General features: G+C 46.9%; 1 protein-coding gene across 6 annotated transcripts in view; it reads right to left on the reverse strand.

The window, feature by feature from the left end:
- Positions 1 to 25,565, reverse strand: part of STAG2 (STAG2 cohesin complex component) — a 2,060,662-nt gene that overhangs the window by 1,422,235 nt on the left and 612,862 nt on the right. For all 6 annotated transcript variants that reach the window (XM_069612659.1, XM_069612661.1, XM_069612663.1 and 3 more), the window contains exons 10-11: positions 9,898 to 10,049; positions 9,442 to 9,515 (exon numbers count right to left, since the gene is read on the reverse strand). In XM_069612659.1, the coding sequence (XP_069468760.1) occupies positions 9,442 to 9,515; positions 9,898 to 10,049 (226 nt within the window). The remainder of the gene's footprint in view (positions 1 to 9,441; positions 9,516 to 9,897; positions 10,050 to 25,565) is intronic.

Genomic DNA, 25,565 nt, shown 5'->3' on the forward strand with positions numbered 1-25,565 from the left:
CCAGGCCCGATCGCGTGTGAAACCACCCGCAAGCCCCAGAAATACACATACCCCGCTCCCCCAGGCCTGATTGCTTGTAAAACCACCCGCGAGCCCCTGAAATACACGCGCCCAGGCCAATCGCGTGTGGAACTTCTCGCGCACCTCTGAAATACACGCGCCCAGGCCAATCGCATGTGGAACTTCTCGCGCACCCCTGGAATACTCGCGCCCAGGCCATTCGCGTGTGGAACTTCTCGCGCACTTCTGTAATACACGCACACGCTCCCCCAGGCCCGATCACGTGTGGCACTTTGGCGCACATTTTTTTCCTGCGCAGGGACGCTACCGCCTGCTTTCGTGTGGCGGACATGTATGGGCCTGTGCGCGTCTTTGGCCATGCGCTGTTTTTCCATATTCGATTCCATGAATACATGTTGTAGGCGAGCGTGTGGGCGTTCTGCGCACTTGCCTCCTGTACTTCCCCCCCACCCGTGACGCCCACATTTTCACGAGTTGTTCCCCATTCTGCGTGTGACGCCCAGTGTTACGCCTACTTTTGTTATGTGCGCCGCGCTATGTGCGAATTCGCTGTGGCCTTAACACACGGCGTTCGATGACCTGTGCGCCAGCGTGCGCCGCGCACTTTTTCAGCGCACATCCCACGTTTTGCGCGTGCACGGACTTCCATGAATAGATGTGCGATGTTTTCTGTGCTATAATCGCACTTGCACTGCATTTTCGCTATTTCACTGCGAATCGCACGTTTTCGCACGCGTGCACCGTTTTTTCGGCGCACATTAATTCCATGAATCGGCCAGTTACTCTGTTGTAACTAAGCTTTGCATATACCTGTAACTGTTGCGCCCTGTTACAGGAGGGTATGTCGCGCATTATAAATAATAAAACAAACACTGCATCAATATCACAGTCTTGTCTTCGTTTGACAGAAAGAGGGAGTGTCACCTCATTCACGGTGCGCTGCACAAACTGTGGGTTGGGAGGGATACAAGTGTAGCAAATGGATGGAATGAAATAGCATTTGTTTATCAAAGGGTATGGTTCAAACAGAATGTCAAAGTAATGGAGCCATTAAGTTTTGAAAAAACAAAGTTTATGGTATGATTTAGAACAGGTCTGCCGACTCGTGTTTCGGCCCAAGACCAGGTCCTTTTTTCAAGGCAAAACTTTATAATTGAAACTAAACAAACCAAACACACATGTGACATAACATTGCAGAAAAAGCAACAAAAATAAGAAAAAGATAAATCATAAACACCCCCAAAAAATATATAAGGAGCGCATATAGTTGGTGGTGCAAATGGAAATGTAAAGAACATATGTTATCATACACAGTTCATGAGGACAGGGTCAGATGCAAAGGAAAAAACAAAAAACAGAAAACAAAACGCAAAGAATCCAAATATGATAAAACAGATACAATAAAACATTACCAATGGAGACGATGAATGTAGTTTCCGAAACAGGATATTGGGAAACCATACGACCCAAACGGGGGGAGGAAAGAAAAAACAGCAATGGGGAGGAGTCCTAGCTATACAGTCAAAAGACAATTGCATGTTGACTAGTACTATGGTTGAGCGGAAACCCACAACGCAAATATTCACAAAAGACACCAATGGGTGGGTCCTCCGATTGGTTACTGGTCCAGTGCCACATGTAGAGCGTGCAATTCCACTGAAAGAATACGTTTGAGCAGCGTACCAAGCGCATGTTGTGAGAGTATACTGTTATCAAAAGAAGTTGGTGAGGTTTCCAATTCTAGAAACACGTCCCAAATAGTAGGTGAGGGAATATGGGAGAAGAACAAGTTACTTCTTACCTTGTAACGTTCTTTCGATGGGATGTTCCTCCGACGTATTCCTTATCTTGGATATCTCTTTCCAGCTTTGCTGGCCTCGGAAATTTTTTCTCTAGAGGGCGCTGCGCGTCGACGTCCACCGAGTCGATGTCCCTCGACAGCCGCCGTGTCGACGTCATTCTGCCTATAAAGGCTGCGCGCAGCGTCTGTTGCTCAGTTCCGTTTTGTAGCCCACAATAATTCTTTCTGGACTAGACTAATCACCCTGAGGGAGCGTAAGCTGCAACAACAAGGGAAGTAGTACTGCGGGGATGGATGGGAGGGTCAATAAGGAATACGTCGGAGGAACATCCCATCGAAAGAACGTTACAAGGTAAGAAGTAACTTGTTCTTCGAAGGGATTGTGTCCTCCGACGTATTCCTCATTTAGATAGGCTGCCATAGCAGTATTCTGTTATTGGAGGTGGGAGTACTGACTTCATGCTTCCTCTTATTGATGAATAGAGTGCAATACTGCCCTTCCAAACCTAGTCTCTTGACTGGAGGAGGATACCAAGTTGTAAAACCGTGTAAAGGTACGGACGGACGACCATGTGGCAGCCGCACACATATGTCTCTAACCGGCACTCCTCTTGAGGGCCGATAAAGCTGCAATACCTCTGGTCGAATGAGCCCTAAGATTTTGAGGGGGCTCTTTTCCTGCCAGTTTATAACATTCCAAAATGGCTAAAATTATCCATCTGGAAATGGTCTGCTTAGTTATCGGTAACCCCAGCTTGTGACCTGCGTAGCCTACAAACAGCTGGTCTGCTTGTCTTATCCTAGCCAGTCTACTAATGTAAAAACTTAAAGCCCTTCTTGGGTCCAGCCTGTGTAACCTCTCTTCCTCTTTCCCCGGATGAGGAGGAGGATAGAAAGATGGTAGGGTAATCTTCTGAGTGATATGAAATTCAGAAACCAGCTTTGGGAGGAAATTAGGCTTCACTTGCAAAACAACTTTGTCTTTGTGAAAGATTGTATGAGGGGGGTTTACAAGAAAGAGCTTGTAACTCGCTCACCCTTCTAGCAGATGTAAGTGCTATTAATAAAACAGTCTTAAGGGTAAGAAATCTTAACGAACAAGAGTGGAGTGGTTCGAAAGGTGTGCCCATCAGGAAAGTTAGGACTAAGTTTAAATCCCATAGGGGAACCTGGAATGGTCTTGGGGGATAAACGTTAGTTAACCCCTTTAGAAACTGTATTACCAAGGGTAACTTGAAATATGATGGTTCTTCCGCAGTGCGCTTAAAATGGATAGCGCTGCGAGATAGCCCTTGATGGTGCCAACTTGAAGGCCTGAATTCGCTAAATAAAGTTGGAAGGACAAAACCATTGGTGTACCACATGAAAAGGGATCAATATTCTTTTCTCTACACCAGCTGCAAAATCTGTTCCAACGGCAGCGGTATAAAGATTTTGTTGCTGGCCTTCTTGCCGAAAGCAACACCTCCATAACATCATCAGGGAGGTCCCAATCCTTGTACCTCAGCCTTTCAGAAGCCAAGCGTGAAGGTTGAGGGTTTTGATGTCTGGATGGAGAACCTGACCTCCCTTCTGTGAGAGCAGATTCTCTCTGAGTGGAAGTCGAATTGGAGGGCAGATGGACAAGTCTAGAAGGTCCGGGTACCACGTTCTCCTGGCCCAATCCGGGGCAATTAGGATCATGGTTCTCCGGAATCTTCTCAACCTCCTGATCATTTGAGGAATGACAGGGACCGGTGGAAACGCGTACAGAAGCGGAAACTCCCAGTCCACTATGAACGCGTCTCCCAGAGCTCCTCTCGGGGGAAATTCCCTTGAACAGATCGCACTTCCTGTTGACACTGGTGGCGAACAGATCCACCTGAGGGGTTCCCCAAAGGGCGAAGATCTCTTGAAGGACTTCCTGAGCTAGTTCCCACTCGTGGGAGACTGTGCTCTGCCTGCTCAGAGCGTCCACTGTCAAGTTCTTCTCTCCGGCTAGGTGAACTGCCGATAGAGAGATTCCTTCTTGGATTGCCCAAAACCAGAGCTGCATCGCCTCTCTGCACAGAGGTAGTGATCCTACGCCTCCTCTTTTGTTGAGGTAATGCATGGCCACTGTGTTGTCCGTCATTATCAGGACATTCTGTCCTTGTACAGATGGCAGAAAAGCCTTCAGCGCAAGTCTGATGGCCCTCAGCTCTAACAGGTTGATATGTAGTTGGACTCCGATGGAGACCAACGACCGCTGATGGTCAAGTCGTTGGCGTGGGCTCCCCATCCCATGAGTGAGGCATCCGTGACTACTGTTCTCTCCGGCCAGGGTTGCCAAAACTGCTCTCCTTTCAGAATGTTCTCCTGACAGGCCCACCACTGAAGGTCTTGAGCCACCCTGTCGGGAACCTGAAGAAGATCTGTCATTCTCCCTGAGAATTGTGACCACTGAGTTCTCAGTGCCCACTGGAGGGATCTCATTCTCAGGCGAGCCTCTGGCACTAGGAAAATGCAGGATGCCATGAGGCCTAGCAACCTCAAAAAGTCGAAGGCTGGGAGACGTTGGGCATTTTGAAACTTGGTAACCATCTGTAGAATATCTTGAGCCCTCACCTCTGGTGGCGAGGCTTTTCCCAGGGAAGTGTCCAGGATCGCTCCAATGAACTGGAGCCTCTGCGATGGTATCATTTGTGACTTCTTTAAATTGAGGGAGAAGCCCAGTCTGTGAAGGGAGTGGCAAACATGATCTAGCTGGATCTGAGCTTGTTCCGAAGATACAGCTCTGATCAACCAATCGTCCAGGTAGGGGTAGACGTGAATCCCTTCCCTCCTTAGACTTGCCGCCACTACCGACATTAACTTGGTGAAGACCCTCGGGGAGGAGGTCAGCCCAAATGGCAGCACTCGAAATTGATGAGTTTCCAATTGCGAACCTCAGGTATTTCCTGTGTTTCAGATGGATAGGCACATGGAAATAAGCGTACTCAAGGTCGAGAGATACCTTTCTCATTCTTTGGAATGAGAAAGTAAGGGGAGTACCAGCCCTTGTTCCTCTCCGCTACAGGTACCGGTTCTATGGCACCTTTCTCTAGCAGGTCCAAAATTTCCTGCAAGAGGAGCGGATCTGGAGCTTTGAGAGCTGATCCCCGGTGGATGACTGAGGTATGCGTAGGAGAGGCAGGCAGTAACCTTGGGCAACCGTTTCCAATGCTCAAGCATCTGACGTGATAGCCTGCCATTCCGCCAGATGGAGTTAACCTTCCTCCTACACGTGTCCTATGAGTGAAGTCCTCAGAGTGGTTTTGGGGCGGCTGATGCAGATGCCGATGGTAAAGAGGCACCTGCTGTTGCTGCGGCTTTTGAATATCTACCCCGTCCACCTCGGGTAGTTCTTCTTTGTCCCCTTTGAGCCGGTCGTCCTCTACCTCTTCCGAATGCGGAGTAGAAGCGAAAGGACTTGCCCCTCGCAGAGGTTCCTGTGGGACGAAAAGGTGTCTGATGGATTGCAGCGCCTAGGGATTTTGCTGCTGCTTTTGATGTTTGCAGTTTCTCTAAACTGTCATCCGCCTTTTTCCCGAACAAAGAAGAGCCATCGAATGGCATGTTCAAGAGCCTGGCTTGCACATCTGGGGCAAAACCAGACTTTCTCAACCAAGCGAATCTCCTGGTTGTTGTACTTGCCGCCATTGCTCTGCTGATACTGTCAGCCGAATCAATGCCCGTCTGGAGGGATTCGCACATAGCGTCTTTACCGTCCTGTATGATATTCAGGAACGCATCCCTTTCTTCTCCCTCCGGGATGCAGTCAGCCGCTGTAGAAGCACACTCTCAAAGTGTATGGCTGAATCTAGCAAGGGTGCAAGTAGCATTAACAGATTTTAACGCCATGCTACATGCCGAAAAAACTTTCTTTGCCATAGCATCATATTTCTTATCGTCCCTGTCCTGTGGGACGGTAGGGTAAGCAGTCTTGACGTCAGTAGAAGATGCTGCCTGTACCACCAGACTTTCTGGGGATGGGTGTTTTGACAAAAACTCCGGGTCTGCAGAAGATACCCTGTATTTTGTAGACAGTTTTTTATTTACTGCCGGGACGACATCTGGGGTTTCCCAGTTCGTCATAATCTTCCTCTGAAGAGCTTTATGAAAGGGCACTACAGGATCCTCCTGTGGACCTTTGTCAAGAATATCCGTAAGGTCATCTTGTTGGAAAGACTGTGAAGGTGCAGACCACCCCATAAATTCTATGATCCTGGCCATTAAGGCTCTATAGGGGGTTTCAGCATGCTCCCCCGGGTCTGGCCTAGCAAACTCCACCTCAGGGGAAGTGTCTAACCCACTTGCCTCATGTAAGGAATCATGAAGATCCTTTAACCTGCGTTCTTCAGAGGTTAACTCCTCTCTAACTGGGGTTGCAGGTCCCTGCAACTCAAATGTGTCTTCCTGTTCAGATAGTTCACCCTCTTCCATAATTGAGGACATAGTTCTCAATTGTTCTGAACTCATATAGGGTGTAAACCCCATCTCCAAGGCAGAGGGTGCCAAACTTGTCATAATCGGCCTCGAAAACGTCGATGTCGTCGACTCCGAAGGCTTCGGGCGTGGCATCGAAAACAAAGGCGGAGGCCTCGATGACATCGACAAAATTGGGATTCTGCTCGAGGAAGTAGACAACCTCGACGCCATCGTCATCGAGGACCTGGGGATAGCCACTGGGTGCGTCATAACAGTGACTTTTCTTGGCGTCGACGCCGGTGTCTAAGATGGCGTCGAGTCGACAGACCCGTGTGTCGAAGGTCCCTTCGACAACAGCGTCGAAGACGTCGGCGTCGACGGAACCTTCGGCGATGGAACCTTCGAAGAAGGTTTTGAGGTCATAGCCTTACTCGAGGGTTCGAGAGGCGGTCGAGAAGCTTCCTTCGCCAGGTACTGCGACTCGCTGCGTTTTTGACCTTCGGGTCTTTCGACCAGAGCATCGCTCTCGGCAGTCTTCGAGGGGATCGAGGCCGTTTTCTCGAAGACGCACATCATATTTTTGCGGAATTCCTCCCATTCAGCCCGGGAACTATGTTTCTTGGGGCAAGGGATTCTCTTTGGAGAAACAGAGGAAGAGGAGGACGGAGAAGGGGATCTTCGACGTCTCCTCTTCGAGTGCTTCGATCTCGAGGAGTGATGGGACCCACTCCGAGACCTGGAGCGCGAATGGTGACGAGGAGACGAATGTCTCGACTTCGTCGAGGAAGAAGAAGCTTTAAAAGTCTTACCTTTCTCCAGCTTCCCCCTACGCTCCTTCAGGGCCTTAGCTGTCATGGACATACAGTCCTCGCACTCCGAACAATGGTGTTCAGCTCCCAAACACCACAGACAAACTCTGTGGGGGTCAGTCAGCGACATCTTTTTACCACAATCTCGGCATTTTTTGAAGCCGGACCGAGGAGTTGTCGGTTCCGACGAGGAAGCCATCGAGTACGGATCGAATATCTCGAGGTAAATAGGATTAACTTGACAAAAACTGAGCAACAGTATTCCGAGGCACTGAGTAAGCGCGGAAAAACGGAACTGAGCAACGGACGCTGCGCGTGGCCTTTATAGGCAGGATGACGTCGATACGGCGGCTGTCGAGGGACATCGACTCGGCGGACGTCGACGCGCGTCGACGCGCAGCGCCCTCTAGAGAAAAAATTTCCGAGGCCAGCAGAGCTGGAAGGAGATATCTAAGATAAGGAATACGTCGGAGGACACAATCCCTTCGAAATAAAAATTGTGATTTCTCAAGGTTTTTAAAATCTTTAATGGTTATGTTTGAATTGTAATTATTTTTGATTGTAAATGTGAATTAAAGGTTGATTCCTTCAACCAAATGATTTAATAAAAAAAATGTTATGAAGTCACAGTGCAAAAAGGGAAACCTAGAACTAAAGTCTGACTAATCAGTTTCCTCATAACAAATGAGGAAAAGACAAGGGAAGTGAAGCTTTACTTCCCTTCAAAAAGTGAAAACGGGTTCAAAAACAGAAAAAAGTAAAAAAGGGTCCACAAACTATGGAGGGAAAGTTGCAAAAATAGAAATCTTTCCCAACAGTCCTCCCTTAATCACCGCTCCTGCCCACCATCTTTCTACTCGATCCTCCTCCTTGCTCTGCCTAAGATTGTCATTTTGATTTCACTGTCAATTCCACATTCTAAGTCTTCCTATTTCAAACACTGCTAATTGCTGTTGGTGGTGCCATCTCTAATATAAGTAAAGCTCTTCCCCCCTCAATCTATTCATTCTACAAAGCTCTGCATCATGTCCTGATCTTTTTCCGGACAGGACTCCTGCCTGCCATTCAAGTCTGACTTCCATGTAACCAACTTGGTTTTCTTCCTTCCATCTTTAATATTCCTCTATGGCTCCTTTTTGGTCTTGTTCCTCTTATTTCTAGTACTGCTTGCCTTCTTTCCATCTCTTCACTTCCTTTTGCTCAACTTATTTTTCCACTCTTTATTTTCAAATATATCCATGTCCTAGGTCTTTTTTCTCTCATCCCGATCTACAGACCCCGTCTCAATCTTTAATTTCATGACATGCCCAGAAACGCTTTTCCTCATTTGCTCGCCTTGCCCTCAAGCAATGGAGCATGTTGCCATTATCTATTATGCATTTAGTATTTCTTCATCGTTTTATACTGTACCCTTGCCTAATCCTGTCCAGTGCTTTGGTGAAAACACAATCAACACAATACATTGGGGGACCTCTGGAGCAATCAGAACTACATTTTTTTTTAAGAGACATAGGTGCCTCATTTGTGTGGCCCATTCTACTCCTTCTGTACTATTCAACATTTTAGGACCCAGTTAGCTCACGTTTTAGAAAAGACCAAATTAGACCAATCACATGGTTTTGTTATTCTTGCCTTTTTAACATAATTTTAGAATAACCTATATAACAAATGTTCTCCAGACAATAGGAATGGACTATTAAACCAATTGACTTTTGTTAGTGCAACAGGTTTTCCGTCTTAATTCTGTTTAAAATAACTCACTTATGAGCGAATACATGCTGCTCAGACAGTAATTCTGTGAGGTCACCGCAGGCGCCACATGGTACAGAAGTTGCAGGACAAGGACCTGCGTGAGTGGAAAATAAAAAGCAGGTGCATCCTGGATGACACATTCTCAATCTCTCAGATGAGAGCTTTCCACAAAGACACTCATGTGACCATGGAAAAGAGGACATTGTGACTTGAGTGTTTACTGTGCCGTTTAACCATGCACCTTTCAAACGGTTTGCGTTGACGATTTTGCTACACTGCTTCTTTTAGAGTCTGGATAACAGAGTAATCACCCTGTAAGCCAAGTAGGCAGATATATCTGGGAACTAAAAATAGAACTCAAGTATTCTCACCCCAACACGGTTACTCAGTATTCTTGGACAAGCTGGATCCTTCCTGAGAATGGACCTTGACAGATTCAACAAAGCAAACAACGTGAGCTAGGGGGAAACTGAAGTAAAAACAAATTGCCTAGGATTAGAAGGGAGAAATCACTACATTCTAAACAGGAATTGCAATACACACTATTTAACGGCTGAAAACTGCATCTAGTTGTCCAATTAATAGGCAATGCTGGATCGCTTAAAAGTAAGCAGTAATCAAATTACTTACCGGTATCTATGCACAAAAACCCCTTTAAATATTGCATTCATCATATTTTCTATTTCATCTTGATTTTCTTGAAGCTGTAAAACAATATTTATAACAAATCAATTTCAAACTATCAACTTTGGCTGTTTTGGTTAAAATGTTGGCACATTATAGCATCATTGGCACATTAATTGCACCCTTTCCCACTATGCCATTGTTTTTTCCATCAACCTCTCTTTGTCCTAGTCACATAGTTATAGAGGATGCCTCATGCAAAAAGAGACTTAATCATAGAATTACAGGTATGCAGTCTATATTTTCATTTAATGACACCATTTCTACCATTCAAAAGCATTTTAGTGGAAAATTCAAACCGTGAGAATCTATAAAAAGGCATTCCAAGAAAAATGTAAGGTCTTTTTCTCGTGTGAAACATATTAAAAACTTTAACATATGCACTAACAATGTGTTTCTTACCTCTTTTCTTTTCTGTAGTAGCAGCTCTAGCCGGTCATTGGCTCTTTTACCAATAATCTTGTTTCGCTCAGTTTCGTATTGCCTCTGTGTATTATCCATATTAATACTAAGATTCAGAGCCACGTTCACCAATGCAGTCATTAATTTCATAGCTACACAAAAGAAAATATTGGAAATATTGAAATAAACTGAATACCAACCACAGAATTGTCATTTAAAATTTGAATCAAACAGAGGGACATGCGATAACCATATATGGCATAATGTGACTTCAGCTCTAGGCAAAAAGCTGATCTCCCACATTAGGGATCTCCCACAGCCTAGGGTTACTGTACCCTGTGTAATATTTGTAATTATTAAGTTTGTTTTTTGCTGTTTTGACACACTTTTATTGTAATTTATATCCCTGTATGTTCTTTTCTTGCAACCTTGTACAAATTGCGCCCTGATGCCCTTGGGCCTGTTGGTTTGCGCGTTATAAATAAACAAATACAAAATACAAATACACCACCAATCTAGTAATTGACTTATTCATGCCACCAATTACAAATAAAACAAATGAAGTGGGAGAGGGAGTGGGCAGAGTGGTTATGCCTTCAACTTTCATCTGTTGACCCAGCTCATGGGAACAAAACAAAAAAAAGCAGTGCTAAAGATTTTCACATTGCCAAAATGAAGTTTATTGCTTGGAAAATAATTATTTTAATTACAGCTAGGGCAGAATACTAATTTTGAGGGGTCTGCTGTCCCATTTACAGTATAAACAAAAAATTGTGCTTTTCTTGCATCTTTGACCTCATTTTTGTGGTCAGATGTGCATCTACTGACATTTATCCAGCAAATATAACCCTTTTTTATCTGCGCTCCTCTAGTAACAGGTGTAGCTACTAGAACTGGGGTGAAAGTTGGCCCCAGGTTGATTATTTTTCACCTTGCAATGGTGGTGTGGAGTAGGATGGTGGCATCTGTAATTTAGTTTTCCACATTAGTAATACAAATTTACCAGTAGGGTAGCCAGTGGAATACCAATGCTTTTTTAGTTCTTTTCACAGCCATTTGGTTTCGGCCATATAGTTGTTTATTGGGTAATATATTTGTTTAATGGGACGTGGCTGGCCGTCGCACTGCATTTTAATGCTGTGCCGCTTTTCATTCCAGCCTGCCCTTAACTTTAATCTGCAGCACTGCCAGGGCTGTGGCAGGGCAGTGCTCTTATCCCTGAGGGTAAGCACTTTCTGCTCAAAATTCCAGTGCTCCGCGGACGACACAACTCATTGTCAGGCTGCCCTCTGCCACCTCCTCTCCCTCTCTCATCTCCGATTGCCTAACTGCCATTCAAGATTGGTATTCCGCCAATGATCTTTGAATACCAGCAAGACGGAGATCCTCCTTCTCGGCACACCTGCAACCATCCTTTCCCCTCACTCTCTGGCCGGCCTCCCTTGGCCCTCCTACCCCCACATGCGAGGCTAAGAACCTCGGGGTCATCTTTGACTCCACCCTTTCCTTTTCCGCCCACATCTGAGGTCTCTAAAAAGTCAAATTTCCGACTGCACCTCCTCAGAGGTACTCTGCCTTTCCTCTCCTTCCCCCAGACGCTCATGGTATCCCTAGCTCTGGTTCTCTAGCTTGGACTATTGTAACATCCTCTTTCTAAATTTACCTCCTCTACTCTCCGCCATCTGCAACTAATCCAGAACAGGACTGCGAGACTTGTCCTTGGCCTCAAGCCCTGGGATCGCATCTCTCCAGCTCTGAAATCTCCCCACCGGCTCCCAGTGGATGCAAGGATTAAATTCAAAACCCTCTGCGTTGTCCACAAGGCTTTCTGGGGCCTGGGTCCAAAATAACATCAGCTATCCCTCCGCAAATACCTCCCCTCTCGAGCTCTTCGCTCCTCTACCTCCAACTCCCTCAGGGTCAGTCGTTTTTCAAAGAAACGAGCAGGGGGTAGATCTCGGTCTTCGGCTGGGGCCTCCCTCTGGAATAGCCTCCCTGCCACCCTAAAACTTGGAGAACCATCTCCGGTTCCGGAAGCACCTTAAGACCTTCCTATTTTCATCTGCCTTTGCTCCCCCTCTCCCCTCCTGATCTGTTCTCTTGGCACTGTGCACCTGGCCACCCTCTGTCTTTCGGGCCCAGGTACCTGCTCACCCTCCCGCACTGCCTCCGGGCCACCACTTGCACTGCGGTTTGTATCTGTACCAATAGAGCCCCCCCCCCCTTTTTCTTCCTGCACTTATCAGACCTACCCTGTCTGCCGACTTAAACCTAGCACTTTCAAATTGCTGGCTGCATTACCGCTGTTTGTTGCCTTTATTATTTATCCGTTTCTTCTCTGCTTCGCACTTTCTACTTCTCCCTCCTTCCATGCACGTTTCCCCTCCCCCTCTCCCATGCACTTGCACGTTCTCAATGTCACTGGGCCTAGTTAGATCGCCGTTTTGTTCTCCCATGTTCCCCTCCCTTGCCTTGTCGCGCTCTGAAACACTTGTGTACGAGCGCGATAGAAATAAAATATCAATATCACGAAGTATGGAAGAAAAAAGTTCTCTTGGACTCCAACCCTGGCCTACCTATTGCTGACACCTACGTCAGCGCTACTTACAGACATCAGTGATATCCTCTTCTCTGTCCCTTCTCCTGACTTCGGGACCTCACATCTAATCTGTACACTCTCCCCTTACTCCTCTTTGCCCATTAATGTTGGCACTAAATGGGGAGTATTCTTGGCGCACTTCTCATCCTCTAGGTGCATCTGTAATGTCAATCACAATGGCACTGTCATGGCCCCCTCGCCTGGTCTGACCACTCTCTCCCATCTTCTCATTTTGGACCTCTCAGCCGCCTGACAGCCTCCACCAGCACTGCCTGCCTCCTTTGCAGTCATTCGTCCAAGTAAACAGGTGTCAGTTGCATTTGCCTCCACCATCACCCCCTCCTACTTCCTCTCCTCCTAAACTCTCCCTCTGACTCTGTCCTCTCCAAACTTCATCTTGCTAACACGCATGACATTCTTGCCCCCGTCGTCAGAATCTGGCTGAAACACACCTCCAAGCGCAAAAGCTGGTATCACTCCAATCTAGCCGCTCTGAAATGCAAGTGCAGATTTGCTGAATTGACGGTACAGACCTTGGGCTCATCCCCCGATAAACTGGCATGTCGCCTACTCCAAAGACTTTTACAAACAAAGGAGGAGTCTAATCCCTAATAAACATTAACAATGTCCAAAATGCACACAATGGTAATACCATGACATTACCTTGTACATTCATCAATCTTACGTATATATGTCCTCAAAAGATGTTCCAAATCACATTTTAATATTCAAAAAAGAATTCAAAAACCCAAGACCCTAACAGAGAAATCTAAAACATTTAAAAAGCATATGCACATGTTACAATACAATATACACAATGCGAAAAGACAAATTTTAAACATTTAAAAAGCACAGGAAACACAAAGTTGGAACCTGAAAACAGTGCCAAATTAATTGTTATTATTCCACACTGTGCTCGTCATAGCCCGACTTATATAAGTTTCTGTCCTTAGTGTTGTGTGTTCATTCCTCAGGGGCAATCATATCTCTTGTGCTCTGAAATGGCAGTCATTTTCCGCTTCTGGCTGGTAGTGTTTGAAAATTGACAGGGGGCCCAGCCAAAGGCCACGCCCACGGACCATGACTAGCGATTTAAAAAATACGGTGCGCACAGCCGGGGAGGCCATGGCTAGTGGTCCGTTAGTGATTTAAAAAAATAGTGGGATTCCAAGATGGCCGCCAGTGTGAAGTCACTCTTCTCATCACTACGTACCGGCCGAAATAATGGTGGTAACTTATCAAGCCTAGTTAAAGGAAGATCGAATATTTTCCTCCCCACGATGCAGTTCAGAGGCAGACTGGGGGAACTGATCGGCAGTGGCATCTCGCCCCGTGTAGCAGCTGGCACAGGGGTGAAGCGAAGGGAGAAACGTGGTTGCTGGCAGCAGAGTGCTACCAGGACCCAGGGCACAGAGGCGGATCCTCCCCCCCCCCCCCCCATGCCCGGGGCACAGTGAGGCACATACTTGGCAGCGGATGGTCCAGTCGTGGCGAGGGATGGTGACCTGAGTGGATTCCCCCCAGGTAAAGGCAGAGCCTGTGCGGGTCCCAGAAACAGATCCGGCCGCTCTCCTTATCGTCAGAGGGACATGCAAGGACCGCTCACCTTAAGAGGCGGCGACCCATAGACGGCAACACGCCACAGAAGTAAGGACGCCAAGTAAAGCATAGGCGGCGCCGGGGAAGTAAGCAGGGGCTGGGGACAAAATCAGTGCAGAGAGGCCTGGAGGCTCGGAGCAAGTGGTGAGGGGAGAGCCTAGGACCCCACCCGCCACTAGGAATCGTAATAACGGACCACGCTGAGCAGCACCACACAGTGATCTGTCTGAGGAATCAGGCAGGAAGGTGCCAGTGGGGCACAGATGCACGGGACCCGCAGGCCACAGCGGAGGATCTGACAAGCACAGACGAGATGATTGGGGGGGGGGGACATGCAACGCTACGGGCAGTGAAATGGGGAGATTGCTAATCACTGCAGGCAACAGTAGTCACAACTGTGCCGTGGGTAGACCCCAGCAAGTCTACATAAGGAGGACAAAAGCACTGATAAACCATAGGAGGGCCGGAAAGACATACAGCGAGTTCGGGAAGCACCCAGGAGGACCATTCACCTTACTCAGATGCCAAGGCGTAAGGGGAAACGGACTGCAGCACTAAAGGGCTTGAATAAGGACACGAAAAGGGGCCAATTGGAACAGTGCTGGAGGCAAAATACAGACAGGAACGCACCAAGAAAGGCACGTAAGCAGCACAAAGGAGTAGAGGGCCCACAGGAAGACAGCGACATTGCACTCAGCAAGGACCTTAAGGACTGCCTGAAGGGTATGGAAGATCATATGACAAAGACCTTCAAGGACCAAATGTCAAGCTGAAACAACTAAAAAGCTCCCTGAAAGAAGTCGGGGAAGAAATCAATGCTTTGGGTGGCAGGGTGGACATCGCAGAGCAGGGCCTGTCAGAAATGTCTGGCTGCCAGAATTAAAATCTTCTGGAACAAATAGCCACTGCAACAATCTGGAAATCAAGGCGGAAGACCTGGAGAACTGCTCAAAAAGGTCAAATATAAGTACAAAAAGCCTAGAAGAGCCAAATATAGATGCAGATCTGAAACTCAGAGCTATAAGGTTCTGCAACCCTCCTGGCGGACTCTGTCCTGGAGGACATACGTATCCATAGGGTTGGCCCCAAAAGGTTGGGAACGGGAGAAAGACCAAGAGATGTGCTCGCTGCACTAGCCTCACATGAAGAGAAGGAAAGGATCTGAGCGGCCAGAGGACAGACTGCCATTACTATAAACGGATCTCACATTCTCCTGTATCAAGATCTGGCGGCTACCACATTACAGAAAAGAAGGGCAATAGGCCCAGTGACTAAAGTTCTAATCGACAACAAAATACCAAACAAATCGACATTTCCCTTTGGCCTGTTCTCTTGGGAGGGGAAAGCAACAGGCCACCACATGTGCCAAAGGCCTTTCAATTTTGGGAATGGAAGACGTTGAGGATCCCTCCAGAGAGAATAGGCGTGGGGTCTCACGTCCGAGGAATATGGGTCCAGAACACCCCCAGGAAGTGGAAGAAACTGGAATCACAACCCACATGGGGGGGGGGGGGGGCGCGTACCTAATTCTTATACAAGTGACACATAGTAAAAGGGGTGACAGTCTTAGATTGCACGTACATCAGTTCGCACAAGTCCGCCTTCCTTCTTGAACTGCCCAGAACTAAAGCTGCATTGCTTCTCTGCACAGTGTTAGTGACCCACCACCTCCTTGTAGAGGTAGTACATGGCCACTGTCTTGTCCGTCATTATTAGGACATTCCTTACCCGTACAGAGGGCAGAAAGGCTGTCAGCGCTAGTCTGATTGCCCTCAGCAGCAAAAGATTAATGTGTAGTTTGGACTCCGATGGAGACCACCGACCTTAGATTGTCAGCTCGATGGCGTTGGCTTACCACCCTGTGAGTGAGGCGGCCGTCACTACTGTTATCTCTGGCCATGGCAGCTAAAAAGATTAACCCTTCGGAATGTTGTCCTGGCAAGCCCACCACAGAAGGTCTTATGCTAGATTGCTCAGAACTTGGTGGTCTGACATTCTGCCTGAGAATTGGGACCATTGGAACCCAAGAGCCCAATGGAGGGATCTCATTCTCATACGAAGCTCTGGCACCAGGCACATGCAGGATGCCATGAGACCGAGCAACCTCAAAACAATCAAAGGCCGGAAGACACTGGGCATTTAGAGAACATCCGCAGACTGCATTGAATCCTCACCTCGGGTGACAACGCTTTCAAAGGAAGCATCCAGGACTGCTCCAATAAATCTGGAGCCTTAGAGATGCTATCATGAGGGACTGCTTGTAATTGAAAGAAGCCCAGTCTGTGAAGAGAGTTGCAGGTTACGCTGAGATGTTCCCGGGATTTGTCAGGTGTAAGTGCCCTGATCAGCCCATTGTCCAGTTAGAAGTGGACATGAATCCTTAACCCCCACCCCTCACCCAGAGACTCACTGCCACCACCGCCATTACCCTGCCAGGTAAAACTGCCGCTGCTTGGGCTGACTTAGCATCTCCCCGTCGTCCACCACGAGTAAATCTTCTCCGACTGGTTTTTTTCCTCTTCCAACTGAGGAGTAGAATTGAAATGACTTTGCACCCCAAGATGATGAACCGGGTTGTTGAGGCACTAAGATTTAGCTGCCGCTTTTGAGGTCTGCAGCTTTTCCAGACTTTCATCAGCCTTGCTGCCAAACCGCCTTGAGCCGTCAAAGGGCATATTGAGGAGTCTAGATGGCACATCGGGTGCAAATCCGGATTTCCTCAACCACGCAAATCTGTGCAACACTGCGATAGTTGCCATGGATCTCCGGATGCCATCTGCAGCATCCAGACTGGACTACAGGCATTCACACATTGCCTCCTTACCATTGTTGATGGAAGCCGTCTTTTTCTTCTCCTTCTGGGTTGTGGTCAGCCACCATAGCTGCGTAGTCCCACACGGTATACGTAAACTTTGATGAGGCACAGGTTGTGTTTGTTGATTTTAAAGCCATACTACCAGCAGTAAATATTTTTCTCCACCAAGCATCCACTCTTATCCCTATCGGAAGGGATAGAGGGGTATGCTGATTGCTTGGTAGATGTAGACTACCAAACGTTCTGGTTTTGGGTGCATTCTTAAGTACTCTGAGTCACTGCTGGATGGCCTATATTTTTTTGCAAAATGTTTTATTTACTGCAACCTCAGTCTCGGGTGTGTCCCAATTTGCTGAAACCCTTTAAGAAAGTCAAAAGTTAAAATTGGATCTCTTTGGGGACCCTGATCCAAAATATCTGTCAGGCCATCCTGCTCGAAAGAAGGCGTAGGCCTGCTTTAACCTAAAAATTCTACCACCTTGCTCATTAGTTGCCTATATGAGGAGTAAGCGGGGTCAGTAGGAGCTGGTTGACCAAATGCCAGTTCTGGAGAAGCATCTATACCACTAACTCATCGTAGGTTATCATACAAGTCTTTTAACGTAGAATCTTCAGAAATCAACTCCTCTGGCACATTTGGGGTGCCATATTGGAAACCAAATGGTATATTATTATCTGCAGGCTCATTGTCTTCATAGATTGAGGTGAAAGACTTAGTCTCTTTAACAAGGGTTTGGAAACCTTTTCCTGGGTTACTATTGACTTAGACAACTATGAAGTTGGAGTAGATTGTCAGAATCTACTTCAACACTGGCGTTGACGGCTCAGACACAGATGGCGTTAGCGAGGCCGGAGTTACCGACTTTTTATGTTTTTTCGAAGGAACCCTCAATGTTCTGGATTCCTGGCTTGAACTCCATGCCGATTTTTAATCGGATCGAAATTATTCGATGTAGTACCAGCTTATGGCTCGGATTCGAAGATTATAATGGTTTAGTCTTCCCTTTGCCGCCTTGATGCAGATCGACAGGGGCATAGGCTTTCTGCTGATTCTTGGAGGGGGTTGGGCCCTATTTAGCTGGGGAGTCCAACTTAGTTGGACATTTGATTACTTCGGCCGAGGAATCACTAGGGGTCGAATGTGACCTGTGACGCAGTTTCCTGGCATTCCTAGAAGACGAAGAATAGCACAATAGACCTATCAATAGAGAAGTTTTAGACCGTTTCCATCGAGGATAATCTCTCGTCTCAACAGATTTTCATTGGAACTTTTCGAAAGACTTTAAAAGGCAACCTCCCCACCACATACTTACCTTTACGCTCCCTCAGAGCCCCTCAGAACCTTTTCAGTCATCACCTGACAGTGACCTGTACCAAGACACCACAGACATATGCAGTGGGGGTCAGTTATCGACATCTTGGATCCACGGTCTTTGCACTTCTTGAAGCCCATCTAAGGGGTTGATGGAGCTGCCGGGGAAGACATTTCCATTTACGTTAATAGTGATCAAGTTCATTGAAGAACCGAAGCACACTAATTCTTCAAAGCGTTTGCTTCAGTTCTGTTTTTCCGAGCTAATGGGCATTGCGTGCACCATTTACACTAATGACGTCGACAGTCGAACAAGGCCCTCGAGGGACATCGACTCAACGGCACACGGTGCCCCCGGTCCTAAAAAGAGCAGAAGCAGCTTAAGCTGGAAGGATAATCATCATAAGATGAGGAATACGTGGGAGGACAATCCCTTTTGAAAGATAGAACACTGTCTAGGGGGCACGTGAGGGGCTCCAACGTCCTGCTCCTGCGCCCAATGAAAGAATCTGGTCCATTTACTTTTGTACTGGGAGCGAGTGGAAGGTTTCCTAGCCTCCTGAATAATGTCCCAATTGCTCACTGAGAGGATCGCTGGGCGACGCTTCACCTAACCCGAGCAAGGCCCCACATGGCCAGCTTGGCCAGGTATGGGTGCTCCACCAGTCTGTGTTGCTGCGTGAGGAAGCCCTTGCTGAGGACTGGCTGATAGACCGGGTCCTGCGATATGAGCTGTAGGCGGTCCGAGAACCACGTCTTTGATGGCCAGTGGGGAGGAATCAAAATAATGGTGCAGCCTACTAAGTTTTGGAACTTTGAGGGTCCTCCGAAGCAGGTGGGTGGTGGGGCATTGCAGTCATCCCGGCACAGCTGCAATGCTTTAACCAAGGAGCCTTGACCCTGCCCATGACGCAAAGTGGGGGTGTTCAGGAGAATTCTCAGAAATGTGCTAATTCCCTTCTACCTTAGAAACCCCCAGCTCTATTTGCTGGACTTTAGGACTTTTAATTTGTAACCTGAAGAGAGTGAGACCTTTTTCCCCACACATGTACTTTTCTGTGATTTGGACTGTTTCTTTTGACCTTGAAGTCTGAAACTCCATAGGCATCATCTTTACATTGTGACACAGCACCTTCAGTGCAGTGACACAGGGACGTCTCAGATTTCCCAAAGGTTTAAATACCTTCTCTTGGGGAAACTGTTTCCAAGAGCAGTAAAGTGAAATTGACTTGAATTACCTTTGTAACTTTCTAGACTAGGGATGTAACGGTATTACGGTATACCGTTAAAGATACCGTGAACCACTTAATTGAACAATAATAACCGTCACATTGTTTATACCGGTATACCGTTCATACCGTTAAGTGGGCTTTTCAATCTGATTTGGAAAGGCTGCAGTAAGCAAGTGCTGCACAGTCTTGGTCTTGCACTGTTGGATGTGCCGTCTGCTAAGTAGTTTCAGTTTGAGCAGTTTTTAATGCCATTCCATAAACCACACGTGCCTGACACAAAAGCAATATGTTAGCAATAGGAAGAATAAATACAGTGCCAAGAAGGAAGAGGTTTTTTTTATGTACATTTTTTTAAAAGCGCTCACACAGCCTGCGGGCATCGAGGCGCTGTTAAAGAAATTGGTTTTGTTTATTTAGTTGCGTAATTGTTTTTGTCTTTGTTGCGTATTTATAACGCAGTTAAGCACCCAGAGGTTTCCAAGCGCGGACCCAGGGATCGAACCTGTGTTGCTTCGTGTCATCTTGCTTCCAAGGCACGTACGTTGCCGCTGAGCTATCCTCCCGGGACTTTGGGTTGGTGGCTTTGGGGTTTATATATTTATAATGGATAATGTTTTCTAAACATATGACAATGGGGGATTTGCCTGGTTCTTTCATTGAATTTACATATAAGTCACACTGCGAAATGTAATCATCTCGGTGGGTATTCCCTGCTGCCATACCAAAGGGTAACATGTCTGTGATTACTGAACACCTTTTGGCCCGGAAGTAAACTAAAGGCTGTAACATAAAGAGTGTGTGAGTGTGTGTGTATATACAAGCGTATACTACCATCAGACTCCATTGATCTGTGGCATGCAGATTATCAAGATGGCAACATGTTCATCTTCACCAGTAGCCAGTGGGGGGAGCTAAAAGCCTAAAGAACCATTTAAGAAAATCTATTCAGTTTGCTTTGCCAGTTGCAGCAGCCCCCTCCCCCCCTTTCCACACGTGTTTGTGTTTTGGTGGAAGCAAGGGGTGGCATTTCAGTGGAAAGTATGTTGAAAAGCCCAATTTTGGCCTGGGGTGCCTGGTTTTGTTTGTGATGATAAACCTGACAATTTATGACCTTTTAGAAAATATTTGTCAAGATTAGTTAACTCCACCTGCTATACGGCGATAACCATGATATACCGTCATTAGGCAAGAAGGTTATTGTACCGTCATAAAACTAATACCGTGACACCCCTATTCTAGACCCAGCACACACTATCTTACAATAGGGTGCTGGAGGGGTTACTTAGTATCCCCTTTGTCTAGTTTCTTATGTAACATTTTGATGTTACCCTTTCCACGATTAATGGCTGGTGGCAGTGGTTTACTTTTTACTACCTTTGTGAGCACCATTGTGTGTTTCTACCGCGGGCTGCAATTGCAGCTGCAGTAAAGCACCCATGGGTGTCCATTTTGTTAAAATGGCCCTGGTCTTTTTTACGCCATTTTTTTGTTGAAAAGATACTTCTTGAGATTTACTCTGCACGCTAAACCAGGTTTGGTCCCTTTGCTCATTTTGCCTTTGGCGGGATTCACGAGTGAAGCCCGCCTCTGGCACCAGCATGTCTGGCAGGGGCAGGAAGTGATTTGTCTCCTTGGTTACAGGAATGCACCCAAGGGTGATTGGCTGGAGGGGCTGTCCTGAGAGGACAGCCACCCTTCTGTGTGATTGACAGCGAGGCTGCCAATGAATTGGAGAAACCTGCATAAAAGGCAAGGCTTTTTGCTTCAAAGGCAAAGTCGACCACTGGACGAAGGAATCTGAAGAAGAACTTGGAAGAGGCACCTGCTGCAACACCTGGACCGTTGGTTTGCCCGGTGAAGCCCTGCTGCAGTGCTGAAGCTTTGAATTTGCCTCGACTAGAGATGACTTGCAAAGGACGACTTCTCCCCCTGGGTTGGTGGGACCAATCAACCCCAAGACAAGATCATCTGGAAATCCTCTGTGAGCTGGCATTGCTTCCATTGCTGCTGCAGGAAGCAAAGTACCAGGGAGAGGAACACCAGAATCGAGTGAGTGTCTTTAAAGTCGTACCCGAGCTCTAGGAAGATCCTCCGGACTCCCAGGAAGCAGGACTGACCAAGCCTGAGCCACCTCAGAGTGCTGGAAAGTCCATAGTGGTATCCGAGAAACGCAGTGGTGCTATTTACGAGAGCCGCGAGGAGCTGAAACCGCAAAGTGCCACTGATCTGAAGTTTGCCCATTGCTGCCGCTGACCTTCAATTCGTAGTACAGGAGTCCCCAGGCGCCCTCTCTCTTGTCCCCACGACTGAGGCCCAGGAACAACAGGATCTGCAGACCTACAAAGGAACAGAAGCCAGCTGGAACCAATTTCTGTAAAACTAAGAGGACTTACCTCTTGTCGTTTAGCCTTGCTAGTTCTCAGTGGAGACGTGTCTTGGTTGCTTTTGCAGAAATGCTTGCAGCTTTACCCCTCACAAGCTGCCCAGCTTGTGGCCCTACAGTGATTTAATTCTCATACAAAAACTTCTACTTGCCTGCAAGAAGTGCTTCAGCGCACTTCGACTTTTGCTCAATTACCATTTGCTGGCCTGGCCCCCTGAACGACTCTTCTTACCTCTGACTTTGTGCTTTACCTTTACTCTAGGAAAGGGTTAATTTAGTTTGCATTGGGGGGTTCAAAAGTACTTACCTGCTTCAGAATGTTTGTTTCACCTCCGTTTTATACCCTTTTCTTTGAGACCAATCTCTGTATTCCTATAAATGTACCAGTGATATATTAATGTCCACAGTGTCCTAGTTATTTAAGTCACCTAAGGGTGTAGGAAGAATCTGTCCGCAATCCCAAATGGGTACTTGCTGATTTAGAGAAACTAAGTGTGTATTTGAAATGTATTTTTGTGTTACATATATATTGCTCCCTTCAGAAGAAGGCTTATTCAACTGACTAAGCTATTATTAATTTATGTAATAATCAAGAAACCGAGTGTAAGAGTTTATTTGGAATATTGGTCACTGTGAATCTCTAAAAACCTTACAGCTCACATTGACCCCTCTTGAGATAAGCCTGGCTGATCAGCCACAATACCAACCTGTGTAGTACAGACTTATACCAAAGGTTGGGTTACCTATTGTCAGGAGGACATGGTTGGTGGTCTCCCAAAGGGGTACTGCATACAATCTTGCCTAACACAGGGCATGTGGAATTCTGCAGAGACAAACAGGTCGAGATCCAGAAAGCCCCCCTCTGAAAGAGGCAAGGAGTTGATGTGCAATTCCCACATGTATATATTGTAGCCCAGCCAAGATGAACTACCCTAATCCAAATGTCTTGTTACAGGGCCCATTGCCAGATAGAAATAGTCTCCCTGAAGAGTGATGACCGTTAGGAAAGATTTCTCTTTACAGCACCTTTCGTTCCCTTTTTATGGACCCCCAAACATGTTGCTTTTATTTTTGAATCCGACCGGCTGTTTTTGCAGTACAGTGAAGCCTTCATCTTCACTGCACTGGCCTTTGCTCATATGTTATGGGGCAACAGATATCCTTTAGGCGTCAGTACCGGTAAACACAGTTTCCTTCTGTCTTGTTACTTTGTTGCCACTTTTTGTAAAACTTGTGTCATTGTTCAATGCCTCTTACAATGTAGTACAATGGGGTACACACTTTGTTTTACCCTAGACTAACACCCAGAGGATTGTTGGTTACTTTAGGTATGGCTAAGGAACCAGCTGGTGACAGCAGTTACGTTTCACCATTTTATTTTGTGTTTTTCAATTCAGCCTGAACGCGTTTGGCTACCTACTGTGGTTAGTGACCAAACATGGCCATGCCACAAGGTTTTTCGTTTGTCCCTTGGCCATCTTGTCACTAACGCTTCTTTCTAGCCTGTTAGACCAGGAAAATCCTTATATGGACTTCCAGTGCCCGGAAAAGCAAAGGCTTTTCACAGGCTACTACATGGCCATGTGTGTTTATTGCCAGGAAGTGGGTTGGGACTGTCTGGTCCCAATCCACACACTGTTTTCAGTTGTGCCACCAGTCATTCCATGCGTGCGTGCGGCATCAGATCTTTGATTGGCTAGTGGTAGTTTCTGCTCTCATCTGTTGTATGGATATGAAGAGCACCCCTGCACCCATTTTGAAGAGATCCTGCAGACCTCCAGCAGTCCTGCAAAGGAGCTACATACCTTGGAGTGGAGGGAACATCCATTCTGGACATCAGTTCGGAGTCCTACGAAGAACATTCGGAAGTGCCCTTGGATAACCCAGTGGCTGACAAGCTCAGAGTTTGGGCTAACGTGCTGCAGACGTCACCGTTCCACATTGAGGCCTGGAAATTGGGGGATTGCATGTGCTACAAGACTCACCCCAGCCAAATTACATGGTTACAGTATCAATGGGACATGGGATAGAAGGCAAAGTCTGACCACGACAAGTGGCCATCCAAAACAGCTTTCCTGCATCCCATCCTGTGCTGAGGGGCCCTGCATTTCTTCTGCATGGTCTAACCTGAAGACTTTGCACCAGCATTTGTCGCTAACCGGAGAAGTGCTCAAACCTGCAATCCCAGGCCATCAGGGACTGAAGCTCAAGGCCGAAAAATGACCTCCGATCCTCTTCAGAAGACCTGCCAAGTCCGAAGAAGAATCATAGCACGGGGGGGCAGGGGTGTTTAGTTATAACAAACCTTACCTGAACCCCCAACTCCCTTTTAAAAGTTTGTTAACTTTCAGAAACTTTTACAACAGTTTGTCTTTACATTGCTTGCTTGTGCACGAACTTTGGGGACGCTTGATAGTTAGAATAACTAATCCTCTACCACTTGGAACTCTTCTTTGGATCCCTGAAACCCCACACAAATGTTTTCACATCTCACAAAACTGTGTGGAACCTAGATGAACTGTTGGGCATGAGGGATGGATCTCTAAAATTAGGGTTGTGGACCTGTAGTACTGCATACTAATACTTACATTGCTTTACGGGAGGTTTTATATGTATATTGCCCTACTCCAGTGATTGTGTATATGTATTTAGTATTGTGTGATATGTCATGATTGTAGTCATTTTTCATAGTATTATATGGCCATGATTAAATTCAAAGTTACTCACTGTAGTGACTAACGTACTCCTAGTCTATAGACCCCTTTCCTCCAGACTTTATGGGCGTCCCTTGCTATGGGCGCTAGACTGAACCTCTCACCAGAAAAAATTATCTTCCCCTTTAAATTTAGAAGCGCAAAGGGGCGCGGCCCTGGGAGAATGCGCTCCCCGACTCTGCCCACCGGTGCCACTTCTCAGTCACCTTTGACACGTCAACAATATTAACATTGCCTAATGACACCAGTTTTATTAGGGGGTGGAGGGAGGATGGTGGGACGTATGGAGGAAAGGGGACTATAGATTAGGAGTACATTAGTAACTATGGTGAGTAACTTATAATTACTTCTACGTCCCCGTCCCCTTACCTCCATACTGTATGGGCGATTATAACTGAGTGTAGCCCCAGGGTGGAGAGGTGCCCTCTCAAGAAAACAAGATCATTAAAACTGCCTGACCAAAGGCCATGTACGCCCTGGAGCTGGCATCCAAGCAGTAGTGCTTGCAGAAGGCCTAAGGTGTAGCCCATGTAGCTGCCTTACTGGATGACCTGCCAAGGAAAGTGCATCTGAAAGCAACCGCCGTGGCCTAGGCTCTGATAGCGTGGGCATGCATGTTTGCTGGAAGAGGTTTGTGCTGCCCCTCGTAGGCATCAACCATCCACCTTGCTATGGAGGCCTTGGAAGTCTGATAGCCTGGCTTGGACCCACCAAAGCCGACAAAGAGCCTGATTTGCGGAAGCTCTTGGTTCTGTCCAGGTAGATTTTTAGAGCACGCCGGACGTCTAGATAGTGCGGTACCCTCTGAGCTTTGTTCTTAGGGTCTGTGAAGAAAGTAGGTAGCACTAGCTCCTCATTCAGCTGAAACGAGGAGACTACCTTAGGTAAGAACACAGGGTGAGTTCCCAAGCACCACCTCGTCCTTGTGAAAAGTAGTATAAAGTACTCAAGCCACCAGTGTCTGGATTTCGCTGACCCTGCGTGCAGATGTAAGACCCACCAGGAGGGCTGTAT

Source organism: Ambystoma mexicanum, chromosome 5p (genome assembly GCF_040938575.1).
Source record: "Ambystoma mexicanum isolate Mex_15411 chromosome 5p, UKY_AmexF1_1, whole genome shotgun sequence".
NCBI classification, from domain to species: domain Eukaryota; kingdom Metazoa; phylum Chordata; class Amphibia; order Caudata; family Ambystomatidae; genus Ambystoma; species Ambystoma mexicanum.